The sequence below is a fragment of the Formica exsecta genome, unplaced genomic scaffold (assembly GCF_003651465.1).
Source record: "Formica exsecta isolate Colony F162 unplaced genomic scaffold, ASM365146v1 scaffold393, whole genome shotgun sequence".
Taxonomy (NCBI): domain Eukaryota; kingdom Metazoa; phylum Arthropoda; class Insecta; order Hymenoptera; family Formicidae; genus Formica; species Formica exsecta.
In genome coordinates this window covers 2,408,967-2,423,933 of record NW_021851167.1, presented here as the reverse complement: position 1 = coordinate 2,423,933, position 14,967 = coordinate 2,408,967, and the positions used below count along the sequence as shown (strand labels likewise).

Genomic DNA, 14,967 nt, shown 5'->3' with positions numbered 1-14,967 from the left:
TAGTTGTATTGATGGGTCAAAAAGTCAACACAACATAATTCTTTAATGCTTATCATTTTAAGAAAGACGCAATACAAATACTAAGAAAAAAGGCTGATAAATGCAAGAAAAACGTATATATTTATCATTCCATACTAAGCACGTCAGTTTCATCAAATAGTTGACTATCATCACTCCCATATAATAATGATGGAAATTCGAATTTTGCTATTCCTCTTTCTTCTACCTTTTCTTATAACCGGTGAGTACAAAAGTATATATTTTTATAGTAAATAATCCCATATATATTATTATTTTTATTCATTAATGCCTCTCTTTTTCTAACAGATTAAACTTTTATAAATAATATTATATTATTATACCAATGATAATCTCTCAGCACACATTATCTTAAATAATTTTTTATCTCTTTATAACTCTCAATATATCTTAACTTCTTAATACGTCTTCACTTTTTATTGGTAATAGTAATAATGTTTATGTAAATTTATTGTAAACATGAACATATTGTTTTTTAGATGATGTTAACGCAGGGAAAATTGGATTCTCTTCACGAGGTTTCTCATCGAGAGGTGGTTCGTCGTCACGAAGCTCGCCTTCCTCGAGTCGACATACTTTATCTGGATCTCGTTCAAGCTCTACTAGATATGGAAGTTCATCGGGTGGGCATAGGATAGGATCAAGCTCGACTGGAACTTTACCGAGTGAGTATATGACACGAGTATATGACAGGCATAATAGAGAAATTATATGTTGTATGTGACATTAAAAATTACAGGTCCAACTTCGCATCAGCAGAATAAAGACATGTCTACATCTATCTTACACGCTGAACGAGGAGGCGCTATTAGACCGCGTAAGTGCAGTGATAACAAATATGTATAATAATCGTGAAGTGTTTATTTTTCATTAAATAGTATGTGATATGAATATTTTTTCTTTGTGCAAAGCTCAAACAAATTCCGCACAATCATCTAGTCAACCATCGGCACCTTATGGCAATGCAGGTATATATATACATACATACACATATACATATATATATATATATACACATAAGTATAGTTTATACGAAAAAAAAATTTGGAAAATCAATCATTAATAAGTATGATTTAAATATTAGATCTTTTTCCATGCAGGATATCCGAAAATCACACTCGCGAAAAATCATTAAATTTTTAATTTTACCGTGATCTGTAATTAATTTATGACGTTTAATAAATGCGGTTAGTTTTAAATATTAGGCACTATTTTACTAGCTGTATAAATCAGGAAAGACTCGTTATCTATCCTACTATCAATCAAGAGTTTAATCATTTATCCTATTATTTGTCAAACGGATATCGATAGCCCATCCGATGCTAAGTAGCCTTTGACATTCGATTTCACCGAAACGAAACTTATACACGCATCGATCAGAAATTATAATCTATTGCGGTGCTTTTGACAAAAGCACGGAAATGTCGCGATTATCGCGTCCGCGTTATCAATATATATATGTATTGTATTGTTTGATCTTATTATTTATAACAAATAGCATATGCTAAAGAAGTTATATTTTATTTTATGTCTGTTCTTGTACGCGCTTTTATGCTTTTTTTCTCTATTATGTATGTAAAAGATAATATATTTGTTTGTACTACATTTTGTTTTATTAGGAACTTATTCTGGGAGTCAAGTACGAAAACCAGGTTTTACAACAGAGAGTAAACAAAATGCTGTACCATATAATCCATCAGCACCATATAATCCATCAGCTCCATCAGCTGATCATTTATCAAAAACTAATGTGGTACCTTCGCAAAGTCATGGTATATCTTTTTAACATCTTTAGCAAGAGAGTTTAATTTTCAATTCCAAAAAGGAGATCAAATGAAACTAAATTTTTGAGAACTTTTCTTGATATGAAAATTTTATCAGTTGTTTAATAACAAATATATAAATATAATTAATATGAATATAGTATGAAATTATATATAATTATATTATATTATATATAATATAATTCTTTTGCAGTTTCGACTTCTCTTGGCCAACCAAATGCGCCCTATAATCCGTCACACGGAACTGTACATAATAATCCTTCGTGGAGCAATCCGCACTTCAATCCAAGCCAACCATATCCGACTCCTACTAATATCGGATTCAAAGATCATCTACGTCCAACTTCAATGCCCTTTCCTTCGTACACCCCCGTCCCGCCTTATCCACGTACAAATAATCCTATCTCTGGTTCCAATCCACATTCTCCCCCTTATCCAATTCATTCCTTCGGTCATTCTATGAATCAACCTCATTCCACATACAATCCCAGCTATTCCGTTCCCAGTCAAACAATCGGACATCCTTCCAGTTATCCAGCGCATATTCCACCACCCGTACCGGGTACGTTCGGAAATCCTTACTCTACGCATCCGGTTGGCGGGACATATGGTCCAGCCGGACATAGCTATTATCCTCAACAACATGTTCTGGCGCAACCGGCGGCGCAGCCATACATACCTGGACAAACCGTCATAATGGTTCCTGGTCAACAAGACAGCGGTAGAGGCTTTGGTCAGATGGTGAAAGAGGCACTCGTGTTCTCCACTATTAATGCTGGCGTGAATAGGCTAATAAATCCGCATACTCATTACATACCTGATTACAACAGACCAGCAAACCCTGGTACTACTGCAAGCGAAACGCATGTAACTTATAATAATCACTATTTTAACACTGCTCCTCCGGGCAATACTCCTTCGGTACCAGCTTCGCCGAATGTACCTCAGGGAAATGTCCCAGTTACATATCCGGCCAATTATCCAAATCCGGTGAACAATCCGGTTATTACTCCGGGTGTATCAATTCCTACGATTGTCGGAAACAACGGTGGCGTAGCATATCCAGCTAGTAATGGCTCTTCCGTGAATACAGTGGGTACTACTAACAATATGGGAGGTTCTACTAATGGATTTTCCGCTGGTAACACAGTAAATGATCAAAAAGGACCCGATCAAGGAACAACTGTTTATTCTCCTCAGTATAAAATATCAGACAATGATCTATCGATGTTGACTGAAGAGTTGTTTGCGAAACAAGAAGTCAATATATCCAAATATTTGACATTATATCTTCAGAGTAAATCCGAAAATGTAACCGATGCAGCTAAAGGACCGTAAGCTTCACGTTTAGATCAGTTTCAATGATTATTCAATGTATTACTGTCATATATTTAAGTTTTATTCATGCATTTCTTTTTTTCATTTTTAGATTAATTTATGCACAATCAGACGTCTACGATTACCCGACGATCCTTGTTACTCGAGCGCTCTATGACAATTACGAGCACAATTCCATCGTGAAGGAAAATCGAACGCTTGAAAAGCGAAAGAAAGAGGATCTTCTGTTGGACGTGTTTATGAGCACAAATGTATTAACCAGAGCTATGCAATGGCTGTCAGATCGAGGTTTTATGGATCCGGATGACTTCGAGAAAAAGGACACTCTGCGACACATCTGGTTTAGTCAATTCGATGGCGCCACTTCAGGTTTCGAGCGAGTATTCACATCTGAAAGATACGGCGTAGATCTTCTTGGTGTGCAGGATTGGATCTATTTTAATTATCAAGAATCGAAGGGACGTATTGATTACATGGGATATGTCGATACCTTGAAACTTGGCGATGTAAGTTTTATCATATATATATATAATAAATAGACGATGCAATATAGAAACTACACATACACACAGTTTTTATAAAACATAAATACGATATACTGTGATGAGGTTTAACATTATATATAGTAAAAACGCATAATGTTGATTATAATTTATGTTATATATGTATAACTTACTGCATTTACTTTTTTCAGGGAGCCTCGTTATTGAAATTGAACTTTAAAATGGATGATATTATTAGACCGAACGCGACGATATTCGTGGGCACGCTTCCCGAACTCGAAATGTCCTTATACACTATATGTTTTTATGCCAGACCGAATGATCTGTGTCCTGTTTCTCTTGGCGGAACTAAGTTTAATATTTTCACGCATTCATTTAGATATTTTGGAAAAGACCTCATAGATCTTGCGCTTCCAATTTTTTAATTCTGCATTGTATAACTAAATATGCGCCAATAACGTGATAATATAAATTATCGAACTATATATAATAATATATATATATATACATATAATGTATGGGTACAATTTTGTAATAAAAAAAAGATATAATATACTAATGTAAAAATTATTGAAATATGAATAAGAAAATAAATTTTTATTAATACTTATTTTTTTATAATGCTATAAATTCTTTATAATAACAAATGAATTAATATGTATATATAATGTTAGAATTTATTTTAATGAAAAATTTTTGCTGCGTCCTATATATGTATAAACAAAATAATAGTACTTCTTTTATATAAACGAAAATAATGTATTAATTCTTATTTTAACTTCTAAATGCACATCTTGGTCATTGATGCCCGCAAACTTTTTCTTTTCTCTTTTAATATTTATAAAAGCTATCCATTTCTACTTGCTCCTTAAAGAAAATTTAAAGTTTAGATGTAGAGAACCTAAAATATATCAATCTTATCTTTTGTGAAGTCTAATATATCACCCTTATCTTTAGGGCAGATCGAAACTTTTTCAGATATTATAAAGATGTTAAACTTATTTCACAGAGACTCAGATGTACCGTTTGAGAGTTAAATACAATATTAATAGTGATATCATTTGTTGTATTTTGTAGAATATAATCTTGGAAAATATGATTGTGCCCTTTATTTCACTGGGATCTCTTCAAGGATGCAAAGTTCAGTTTTTTCTGAAATAGAATAATAATATTAAAGTATTCGCGTAAAAGGTAAAATATTGTAAAATATAAAACTTTATTTTAAAAACGAAAATAATTTCGTAATTTTCCATTAATTATAAAAAGAATTATAAATAAATCTTATTGTTAGAATAATGAGAAGATAACGCTTAATCGTTCCGCTTTCCTTAAAGAGAGGTCGACTCCAAATTGGCTAAAGTATATATATATATATAGATTTAGATTCAATGAGAAAGTATACGAGAAATTTGTGAAACCTAGTATTTTATGAAATTTTAACGTTTGTCTAAAAGATCAAGATATACATGAAGAAACGCGCATGATGTTGTCAATATTGTTATGTCGAATCGAAAATTGTGCCGTTGACAGGTTTCAGCTGACAATGTGCGCCGAGGATCAGCGGAAAGAGAAAGCCTATGATGAATCATTCAATGTTACGGATGATGGTCACCGGCTTCTAGAGGTCGACCAGTAGTACCACGTCGACTCTACGTGAGCAAACAGTTCGTGTTAGACGCTTATCTGAGGTTATTTTAACTAATCGACGCGTCAATTTGATAGAAACGAAACTAACGACGATAGATATGAGAATCAGGACGAGTCTGATCTTTGTGATTGTGTTCTTATTTATTTTCGGTAATTTTATACATATTCCTTAAAAGTTTTGATATGAAATTGTATAATTATATAAATTATAAAATTAACAGATATATGTGTTATAAATTGATAAGTGAAATACGTACATCTGGACAACATTAAATAAATAATCACAGTGTGATTATCCTTACGAAAATCTAGAATCGATATTTATTTAAAGAAAATTTTGATAAATTTTGTTTTCATATAATTGAAAAAGAAAATTATCAATCTTTTTGGTTACTGTGTTTTAAATTAAAATTTTATTCAAACAAAACTTTTTTATGTAAAATTGAGTGAAAATGTGTTACATATTAATAGCACATACCCGGAAGCTTAGGAAATTTTCAAGAAACCCATTCACTTTTGATCATATAACTCTAGAAAATTACTGGTATTAATTTATAACTCGAATATTATTGTGGTAGTTTTATTGAGGAAAAAAATTGTTCCGATATGCTAATCAAAAAATTTTACTGTGTAAAATATAAATAATGTGAATTTGTGGAGAAATTGATTGCACTAACTAGAGATGCTTTCTTTATTAATAAATATATCTGTAACATATAATATTTAAAGAAAGCTATAACACATACGTGTACATATAGGAAAATTGAGAATATATTGGATCTTTACTTTTCTTTCTATTGAATGATAAAATTTAAATCGTAATTTAATTCAGATGCGTCATTCACAAGCTGTATTTAAAGATCTTTCGAAATATCTTTTAAAATATGCGTTAGAATCGAATAATGGATGATTAGTTTCAGAATTATAAAAACAGCAAGACAGAGAAATAGAGAAAGTGTTTTCTAAAAAGAAATTATAATAAAGAATGCCCTTCTTAATAAAGCAATAAAATAACGAGCAAATTGAAAAATTCATCAATTTTAAAATGATAAAATTCATTTATTGTTAGTACAATGATAAATTGACTAACAAATATAGAGTGCGTAATAAGTAAAATCACTGGAGCAAATTGCTCTTCCATGTTACTCACAATCAGAAGTCATGCCGCGAACACGCGCGTATATTCTCTCCGTACGGTATTATTCACTTGTCAGCATTTATTATAATTGTGTTATTACGTTTATCATGTTAAGTATACTTTATAACCTGGAGTTTGTCATCGAAAATCACGTATAACAACTACTTTAGGATGCATTTGTCAAATTTGCAATTACGATTAAGTGATTTTAAGAGAAAAACATTGCAAAAATAAATGCGCGTACACTATTCTCCGAAAAGATTATACAAAATTATAATATTTCCCAAAAATCATGTATGGTTACAAAGTTGCATCGATTCTCTGTATGTGTGTTTGTATCTCGGAAGTTATTAACGAAAATAGGTCTCTCATCATGGCATCATCGCGCATAGTAATCATTTTGCAGTCTAGACGCAATAAGAAAACTGGATTTGACATTAAGTGATCTCGATAGCGCTTTTATGGGAACTCGAATGTATTTAAAATTTATTTATGTAGCTTATTTTTATGATCTATACAAATTTCTATAGTTTGATACTATAGATAAATTCATTAAAGCATCCTCTGTATAAAATTCAAGTAATTCTGTAGATTTTATGCGATTAGTAGAGAAAATTACCCGTAATTATTTCTAAAATCGTGAGGTGGATCTAATAAAAACGGTAAATTGGCATAACGAGATGAGTTATAGATATCAGCTTAAAAGTGTGCACGAACACACACAGCATCTGGTCTACTTTAATATTTATAAAGAACTATGATGTATAGATACTGTGAGGTATGCGTGTGGATCGTAATATATAGACTGTCGTTATATTTTTATGTAAACGTCTCGGAAAGTTTCACCGTACATATTTTTATTTTTATTATAAAAGTCATATGTGGCAGTTTGTAATATATATTTATAAAATAACCATTTCAAAAAATGTATATAAAGATCTTGAATATATCTGCATTTTCCGTAGGACGCACGTCACATATTCAGCGCAATACATATAATATCCCACGCGAATAAGCAATTGCCACTAGATTATATAATAATCTGTTAGAGAACAATAGGCTTGATAATCTGTACCCGTGTCGAATCGCGAGAAATAAAAGAGGACACTGATCTAGATAGCTGAATGGTTATTTAATCGACGTATTTGATGCGACACTATGATTCATTCTGATATAATACAATCCTAATCCCAATAAAAATTCAAAATATTTCTGATTCGTTTCGTAAGGAGGATTAAAAAGGATTTTCTACGCATATCCATAAATTTTGGACTCAATCTTGATCATTTCTTATCTTCAAAGTTGTAATATACAGTAGCTCATTTTCTCTCAATACATATTTACAAGATCTTTCTTCGGTGAAATGACAAATGTTTTCTCTATTAATTTAATTTTATCTACAATAAAAGCTCATAATTACATATTAGTAATAAATAAGTGCATAGTTCTATTAACCGAGAAATATGTAAATTCAAAAAGAGACACGTTTCTGTCACAGATTATAAGTATCTACGAAGCAATTACACATAACGGTTTGCTAATATATTGTTATATTTATATGCAGCAGATACAGATGGCCGTAAAACAAGCGGACGAAGAAACGGTAGTACAGGATATAGCGCCCGGCGAGGTGGTTCTTCGAGAACGACGCAACGACCTCGATCAACCCACACAGGTATATAATATTACACTCGTACATTCGTACGGTCATGTATGTGTTCATTTCACGTCCCTATATATTTATATTATATTAACATATTATTATTTATATTCTGTTACTATTACTGTGTTATCCACACGTATCTTTATTTCGTTATTATTGTATTCTTTTCCACTCTATTTTATTGCTCTATTTTATTTTATATTATCCATGTATATTGCAATGACGTGCAGGAAAATTCCATATGTTCAATATCATTCAGAGATTCCGGTAGATGATCGGATTAAACTCGTTTTCACGATTATCCTACATTAGATATAAATTACGCCGTAGTTTGCAAATATTTATGTATCTTCGTGTCGGATCTCTGATGAATTCAATGAGTCACACTCCTCTATACAGACAATGACCATCTATGGCTTCGCACGCTTCACGTATCCGGATTTCACTTGTCTCTAATAATATCACGAGAATCTCGTTATACCCACAGACTCAAGCCCAAGTAAAATAGGATGGAATGTCCCGCCGAGCACTAACAATAAGGCAACCGGCACATCAAGCAATGCCAAACCTTCGGCTCCGGTGTCTGAGCAGGCTTCCAAGACCAACGCGATGAATGTACAATCAGGATCTAATCCGTCAACGAATAATAATCCGCCACCTTATAGTCCATCGGGTATTTCATAAATTTATTTCTCTCGTATTACGTAAAATAGAGAGAGAGAGAGAAAGAGAGAAAAAAAGGCATTGAAATTGGTATAATATCGGTGAGTTTAGAATTTCGATGCCGAACACGTGAAAGCGAGATTTCTACGTTCGTTCATGGCAACGCTTGATGATCAATTTCTCTGCATTTGCAGCATTGAATAAACCGGAAATTATATACCAGTTTCAAACTCCATCTCGAAAAGTAACTTGGAATTCTTATCTCCTTGCCTAATTTCATTGTGATAATTTATCCATGTGAAGATTGAAATCCGCGTTGTTAATCATTTTTCGTACGGTAATCGTTCCCCAGGTGGATATCCTCGGCAGCCTGCCAACAACCCTTACGGCGCCACGGGTAATCAAGGATACCCATCTTCCAACATGAACCCCTCATATCCCGGTGGCCACTCACCATACGGTCAAGCTTACAATCCGTCTATGCAACATAATGCACCGCCGGCCTACAGTCCTTACGGTGGGCAACCTCACGGCGGCGGTTTCGGTCAACCGTCCTATGGTCAACCGTCCTACGGTCAACCGTCCTACGGTCAACCGTCCTACGGTCAACCGTCCTACGGTCAATCTGCCTATGTTCAACCACCCATCGCACAGGCGCCAGCGCTCACCGTCCTGCAACCTAGCCGACCCGGCATCGGTCAATTGGCCAAAGAAGCGCTGGTCTATTCCAGTGTGAGCGCGGGCGTGAGCGCGGCCGTGAACCGACTGTTACCAGGCGGTATCTACGGCAGAAGTCCGGGAAGTAGTGAAGGTGGCGGTGGTCACACTCAGATCACGTACAATAATTATTATAACAATCAGTCGGTGCCGGTTAACGGAGAAGTACCTGCCAATAACAACGGTGCGCCTCCTAATAGCCCACCTGCCGCAGCCGTGGCGCCGGCTCAGTCGGCGCCAACCGCGGAAGCGGATAAGAAAGTGACGGAGATCAACAACGCGCCTAGCAATGCCGCTCCGCCCAATAACGCCAATTCCCAGCCGCAGCAAAACCAGAATCCGATCCAGCCGAATTATCCGATTTCCAACGACGAGGTGAAAAAGCTCTCGGAAAATCTCTTCACGATAGACAAGAACAACGCGTACAAATACGTCACCGTGAATCTACAGGGCGAAACAAAGGAAGACGGCACCTCGGATGATGCTTCCTTGCCGTGAGTAGGCTTGACTTTTGGCTTGTCGTTCTCTTAAAAGAAATATTTTCAGATTTTATTGTAAAGTATAATTTCAGCCTGCTAGATGTCAAACCCGAAGCGTACGAAATTCCGACGATTAAAAGCACGCTGGCGTTGTACGATAATTACGAAATGGATGTGAAAACGAAGGAAACCATCACGCCCGACGAACGTGAAAAGCAAACCGAGCTGCTCGACAAGTTTTTGGAAACTGACGTATTTAAAGCGGCGATGAAGTTCCTGGTCGATAAGGAATTTATTCTAAACGACGAATACGAGTTCAAGGACACTCTGAAACGCATCTGGTTCTCGCAGTTCCAGCGTGTCGAGGGAAACCCGTCCAGTTCCGGTTTCGAGGCGGTGTTCGTGGCGGAAAAACTCGACTCCTATATAATCGGTCCGCAGAATTGGATTTACTTTGCCAAACAAGAGGCGCAGAAGAATATCGACTATCGCGGATACATAAAGGATTTGAAACTGGGAGATGTAAGTAACGCGGCGTTCGCGTATTAGATAATTTATCATATGTGTATTGACTCATTTCTCACTTTGCAGAAGGCAGAGGCTATCAAGATACGTTCGGCGTTTAATATACCAGACACGAAACATTCGGTGACGACTCTTCTCGTGGGTCTTTCACCCGAGTTGGAGATGGCTCTTTATACAGTATGCTTCTACGTTCGTCCGAACGACGTTTGTCCGATCTCATTAGGTGGAACGGACGTTAATTTAGTCTCTACCAGATTCAATTATTTCGGCAAAGATATTTTGATCGCCGGCTTTATTGCGGGATAAAAAACTCAGAGTTTAGAAATTGCTATTATTTTAAATAAGATTAAAAGTTGCATAAGATTAAAAATTTAAGTAGGCACGCAGGAGAAGCGCTCGGATGACTCTCATATCGAAAAAATTTGTAGATTGAAATATTTATATCGTAGATATATACCGCTTTTAGTTTGAATTACACACATACATATATATATCCGTTATAATACTATATAAGAAGTATTTCATGTTTTTATCTATGTAATATATACACGAATTAAAATTATTAGAAAAGAAATGTGATGTGATCTCGAATCACATATAAATTTATCTTTGTAATAAAGATTGGAAAAAAGTGCAATCATCATATACTATACGTACCTCAGATATCCTGGCGCTCCTTTTTTCTAATTCCGAAAGTTCCATCACAGGTATTATAGTTGGTCGTCCATGTGCGCATCGATTCGGAAATTTTGTACATTTCAGCAATTTCATAAGATATGTACACTGTTCCAGAGTTAGTTTATCGCCAAATTTGATGGCACCTGAAGAAATTTCGAAAGAATAATGACAGAGTCTATAAAATAGTTGCAAATAGATCTATGATGTTTCAAAATATAACAATATTAATAATAACAATTAACAATAAATCATGCACGTTTTGTAAAATTATCTGCCTGATAGGTACCGTGACAAGCTTCCGATGCTATAGCATTATGGATAGTTAGTGGTAATGTGTTCGCACGACTTGTTGTACTACAGTTTTTGAGTATGTCATTCAATAAACCATAAATCTTGGGCAATATTTTTTCGCCATTGCAACGATCATTATTATTCGTAACCAAGCATTGCGGTATCGTGCGTATTAGCAACTTTGTATTTTCCTTTAACGATCCTAAATTTATTCCGTACTTTTTCAGTAATATTTTACGGCGTAGGAGTGAATCGCGTGTCTTTGTAGAAATTTGTATGGTCAAAGGATTGCGCAAGTTGATGAATTCGCCTTCGTTCTGTCCTTTGTATCCTAAAAATACATAATAATATATTATTATAACTGAAAAAACTTATTAGAATAAGACTATAAATCGCACAAATTTTTGTATTTGTTTAATAATTAATTTTTATATATCGATTTATTTATATAATTTAGTAACTTCATATCTCGCAAAATTTTTATCAGTTTAAAAATTAGTATTATTTTTTTATTAGAAAATTATCATAATTGCTTACTAAGAAGTAAATTTTCGTAACGTATTCTCTCGTGGACGGCATGTTGATCTATCATTAATAGAATTTTCATTTCGTCGTACATCATCCACGCAGCAATAAATTCGTCATTAACTTGATTAATGATCTACGAGGGAAACATATTTGCTAAAATAGCTCTCCATCATCTGGAATGATTTATTGCGTCAAGGATTTACATACGTACTTTTATGTGTTTCAATGAGACACGTGACAATTTAAATTCACATAGTTTTCGCTTCAAATTACAAGGATGCACCGCTATTTGTTTGTGTTGCCAGTTTTCTGCAGCTGTAAAACATTCGTAATATAAAACTATTCCTAAAATAATTATATAGAACTAATTCATCGAGAGGATTTCTTACGCGAAATCGTATTATTAGGACTGTTAATGCATTTCATGTTTGTTAATTTAACATGACGGTGGCGTAAAAGACCGTGCAATTTTCGTGGCAAAAAATCAAATTGATCCGTGTAGTTAAAAAGCCGTTGAAAACGTATATCCTTTTTGGAAAATTTATCGGATACATTTTTCGCAGAATTGCGTTCTCTATTATTTGTATAATAACTCCAATTGGACCATTCGGAAAGAGGAGAAATCATGTTTCCAAAATCATTGTCATTATCATTATGATAATTGCAAGTTTTACGAGATTCGACAAAATCATTGGTTGCTACAAGATTAGTGAAAATTGCTGACGTTCTATCAATGTCATTGTGCATCTTCTTTGTAATTTTATTCTTGCATAAATTCGTATGTTTTGTAGAAGCAATATCTATTTGGTTATTTAATACGTTGTTTTCTTCTTCTGCACAATTAATGATTTTCATATTATTACTTTCTTTATTATGTCGTTTGTTGGTTACAATTGTTGATGTAATCCTCTTTCTTTTAAGACCAATCGTAACAACTTTTTTTTCTTTCAAAGATATAACATTTTTATTATATTCATTGATATTATTGTTGAAAATAGATCCTTCTGCCTTCAAATATATTTGTTTCAATGGCTGTGTTTCATATAAATCAGAAAGAGTAGCAGCACAAATTGTAGTTTCTTCTGTGAGATATTTAAACATACAATTTTTAATGTTACTTAATATCTTTTGCATATCATAAAATATAACATGTCTTTTTCCATTTTCATTAAAAAATGTAAATTCCCTCGGCGAAAGTGTAAAAAAAAGTAGAATAAATAAATTTTTATCATGTAAATCTTGTGCATTGGATTCCCGGTTAGAAGATAAATCGTTTCTATTTTCGAAGGCAATTTTAATTAACTTCAAGATGAAAGGACAATAGATTAATCTGTGATTTAAAAATATCCATTGTGTCACGTTTTTATCCCATAATCCTATGTAACCGTTCATATTTGATTCTGATCTGCATTGTATCAGCCATAAATGATTCAATGATAAACTTTTTCCAAAAAATGTTCTTAATACTTGAATTGGGCTGTGCGGTTTTGCAATTCTCAAGACAACCTTCCTTCGTTCTTCGTCTCTAATCGAGAACGACACCTAATTGCATCTCAATAGAAAATTATTATGTTCACGAAGAAAGAAATAATTTCATTGATGTTAAGATATAAATTAAGTCATACTTTTAATTTTGTAACAGCTACAGCCGCAATAAAAAAACAAACAGTGGATATATCCCATTTTTCACTCAATGATACTTCATGGAAATTATATACAGATACGGTTGTGCCGTGCGAAGGTCTTTGTACTATTTGTGCCAAATTGGGCGCTGAACCAATCTTAAATATCTTTAATAAAAAAAAATTATGTATATATATTATATAAACTGTATCCATCTGTTTTATAAAATTAAAGAATGTATATATAAAACGTTAAAAAATAGAGATGCTTTTCTATAGAACTTATTTTTTAATTAATTGTTTAATTATTAAATGCATTATATAATAAATTAACAATTACAATAATGTACCTTCACAAATGTATCCATAGAATATCGATGTCTTGAAGCAATAGTGAGACCATCAGATAAGCGACGGATATTCGTCAACGTACGATCGTTCGATTCAATTAATTCGTATATTCGTTGCTGATCGTGTACAGTTTTTGCGTCATTATATTCTGCAACATGTTGCAATAAATCTTTTGACATTCCAACGCCATTATCGATAACTTGAACTTCGCGTTTCCCCGCATGAATTCTTATTGCGATTGCTGTGGCATGTGCAATCACAGAATTTGTTATCTGTAAAAGTTTATGTGCTATTGTTTTATATACATATCATCATTCAATCTTTGCTTGATCAAAGTAAATATAAAATATATATAGTAAACTGACGAAACCATACTTGGCATGCTTTCTCTTTATAACAATACGGCTTATATATTAAAAAATAAGGATGCAATATATAAATATTGATATGTAATAATTAATTAATTCAAACTATTAAAAGGAGAAATTGTTGGAATCTAAATAATTGCGCTTTTAAAATCTAATATTTTTATTATCGTTTATTATAGCCAAAATTTGAAAACGTACTTATATTGTTAACCATAACAACACAATATGTACAGATTTCTCTCTTTCTCTAAGAAAATTGTAGAGAGATTGTCAAGATTACATATTAATGACATACCAGTTCTAAGATGCATTGTACAAAAGATGCAACATTCGATTCCGTTAACGTTTCTGCATTTAATCCCGCAAAGTGCCGCATTGTTCTGTAAATTTTGTAACAAAATCTAAACAACTAGAACCACAACAGATTCGCGCCACTTTTTTTCTTTAGGGTGTCTATCACACATGGCGCTGAATCGAAATCTAGTACAATCGGCAGTTTACAAAATCTACATCCTATTAAAAAATACAGATATAAAGGAAACAAAAAATATAATAAGAAAGTAATACATATTTAAAAAGAGAATACAAAAATATGTATAAAAAATGTAGAGAAGACATGCAACATAAGGTCTG

At 33.4% G+C, this 14,967-nt stretch overlaps 3 protein-coding genes across 5 annotated transcripts; 2 read left to right on the top strand and 1 right to left on the bottom strand.

Annotated features, from left to right (window-relative positions):
• Window positions 1–64: 64 nt before the first annotated feature.
• Window positions 65–4,193, top strand: LOC115239644 (poly(U)-specific endoribonuclease homolog). 2 transcript variants are annotated; one of them, XM_029814269.1, is made up of 8 exons: window positions 66–241; window positions 519–704; window positions 779–856; window positions 951–1,007; window positions 1,659–1,811; window positions 2,017–3,157; window positions 3,253–3,667; window positions 3,856–4,193. In XM_029814269.1, the coding sequence occupies exons 1-8, from the start codon at window positions 187–189 to the stop codon at window positions 4,087–4,089; spliced, it is 2,319 nt and encodes a 772-aa protein (XP_029670129.1). In that variant the 5' UTR covers window positions 66–186; the 3' UTR covers window positions 4,090–4,193. The 2 variants fall into 2 exon arrangements, with proteins under 2 accessions (XP_029670130.1, XP_029670129.1); XM_029814270.1 differs by lacking the exon at window positions 951–1,007 and having other exon boundaries at window positions 65–241.
• A 1,089-nt stretch (window positions 4,194–5,282) lies between these two features.
• On the top strand, window positions 5,283–11,131 carry LOC115239686 (poly(U)-specific endoribonuclease homolog). Of its 2 annotated transcripts, none has more exons than XM_029814344.1 (6): window positions 5,283–5,461; window positions 8,017–8,124; window positions 8,600–8,785; window positions 9,128–9,986; window positions 10,064–10,493; window positions 10,563–11,131. In XM_029814344.1, exons 1-6 carry the CDS (start codon window positions 5,410–5,412, stop codon window positions 10,800–10,802), a joined length of 1,875 nt encoding a protein of 624 aa, XP_029670204.1. In that variant the 5' UTR covers window positions 5,283–5,409; the 3' UTR covers window positions 10,803–11,131. The 2 variants fall into 2 exon arrangements, with proteins under 2 accessions (XP_029670204.1, XP_029670203.1); XM_029814343.1 differs by having other exon boundaries at window positions 8,014–8,124.
• LOC115239737 (DNA mismatch repair protein MutL-like) lies at window positions 10,865–14,710 on the bottom strand. The gene is made up of 6 exons (XM_029814425.1): window positions 14,630–14,710; window positions 14,049–14,238; window positions 12,383–13,075; window positions 12,205–12,308; window positions 12,003–12,126; window positions 10,865–11,796 (listed from the first exon to the last, which is right to left on the bottom strand). Exons 1-6 carry the CDS (start codon window positions 14,708–14,710, stop codon window positions 11,423–11,425), a joined length of 1,566 nt encoding a protein of 521 aa, XP_029670285.1. The 3' UTR covers window positions 10,865–11,422.
• Window positions 14,711–14,967: the final 257 nt, after the last annotated feature.

What these genes read in the sequence shown, in the direction of transcription:
- LOC115239644 (XM_029814269.1), top strand. Translation starts at nt 187, where the DNA reads ATGATGGAAATTCGAATTTTGCTATTCCTCTTTCTTCTACCTTTTCTT. An exon ending in GGCACCTTATGGCAATGCAG is followed by an intron (nt 1,008 to 1,658) that starts GTATATATATAC and finishes TTGTTTTATTAG; the next exon opens with GAACTTATTCTGGGAGTCAA. An exon ending in ACCGATGCAGCTAAAGGACC is followed by an intron (nt 3,158 to 3,252) that starts GTAAGCTTCACG and finishes TTTCATTTTTAG; the next exon opens with ATTAATTTATGCACAATCAG.
- LOC115239686 (XM_029814343.1), top strand. Translation starts at nt 5,410, where the DNA reads ATGAGAATCAGGACGAGTCTGATCTTTGTGATTGTGTTCTTATTTATT. An exon ending in TCGGATGATGCTTCCTTGCC is followed by an intron (nt 9,987 to 10,063) that starts GTGAGTAGGCTT and finishes GTATAATTTCAG; the next exon opens with CCTGCTAGATGTCAAACCCG. An exon ending in AGGATTTGAAACTGGGAGAT is followed by an intron (nt 10,494 to 10,562) that starts GTAAGTAACGCG and finishes CTCACTTTGCAG; the next exon opens with AAGGCAGAGGCTATCAAGAT.
- LOC115239737 (XM_029814425.1), bottom strand. Translation starts at nt 14,710, where the DNA reads ATGCGGCACTTTGCGGGATTAAATGCAGAAACGTTAACGGAATCGAAT. An exon ending in TACAATGCATCTTAGAACTG is followed by an intron (nt 14,239 to 14,629) that starts GTATGTCATTAA and finishes AAACTTTTACAG; the next exon opens with ATAACAAATTCTGTGATTGC. An exon ending in ATTAATTGAATCGAACGATC is followed by an intron (nt 13,076 to 14,048) that starts GTACGTTGACGA and finishes AATATCTCACAG; the next exon opens with AAGAAACTACAATTTGTGCT.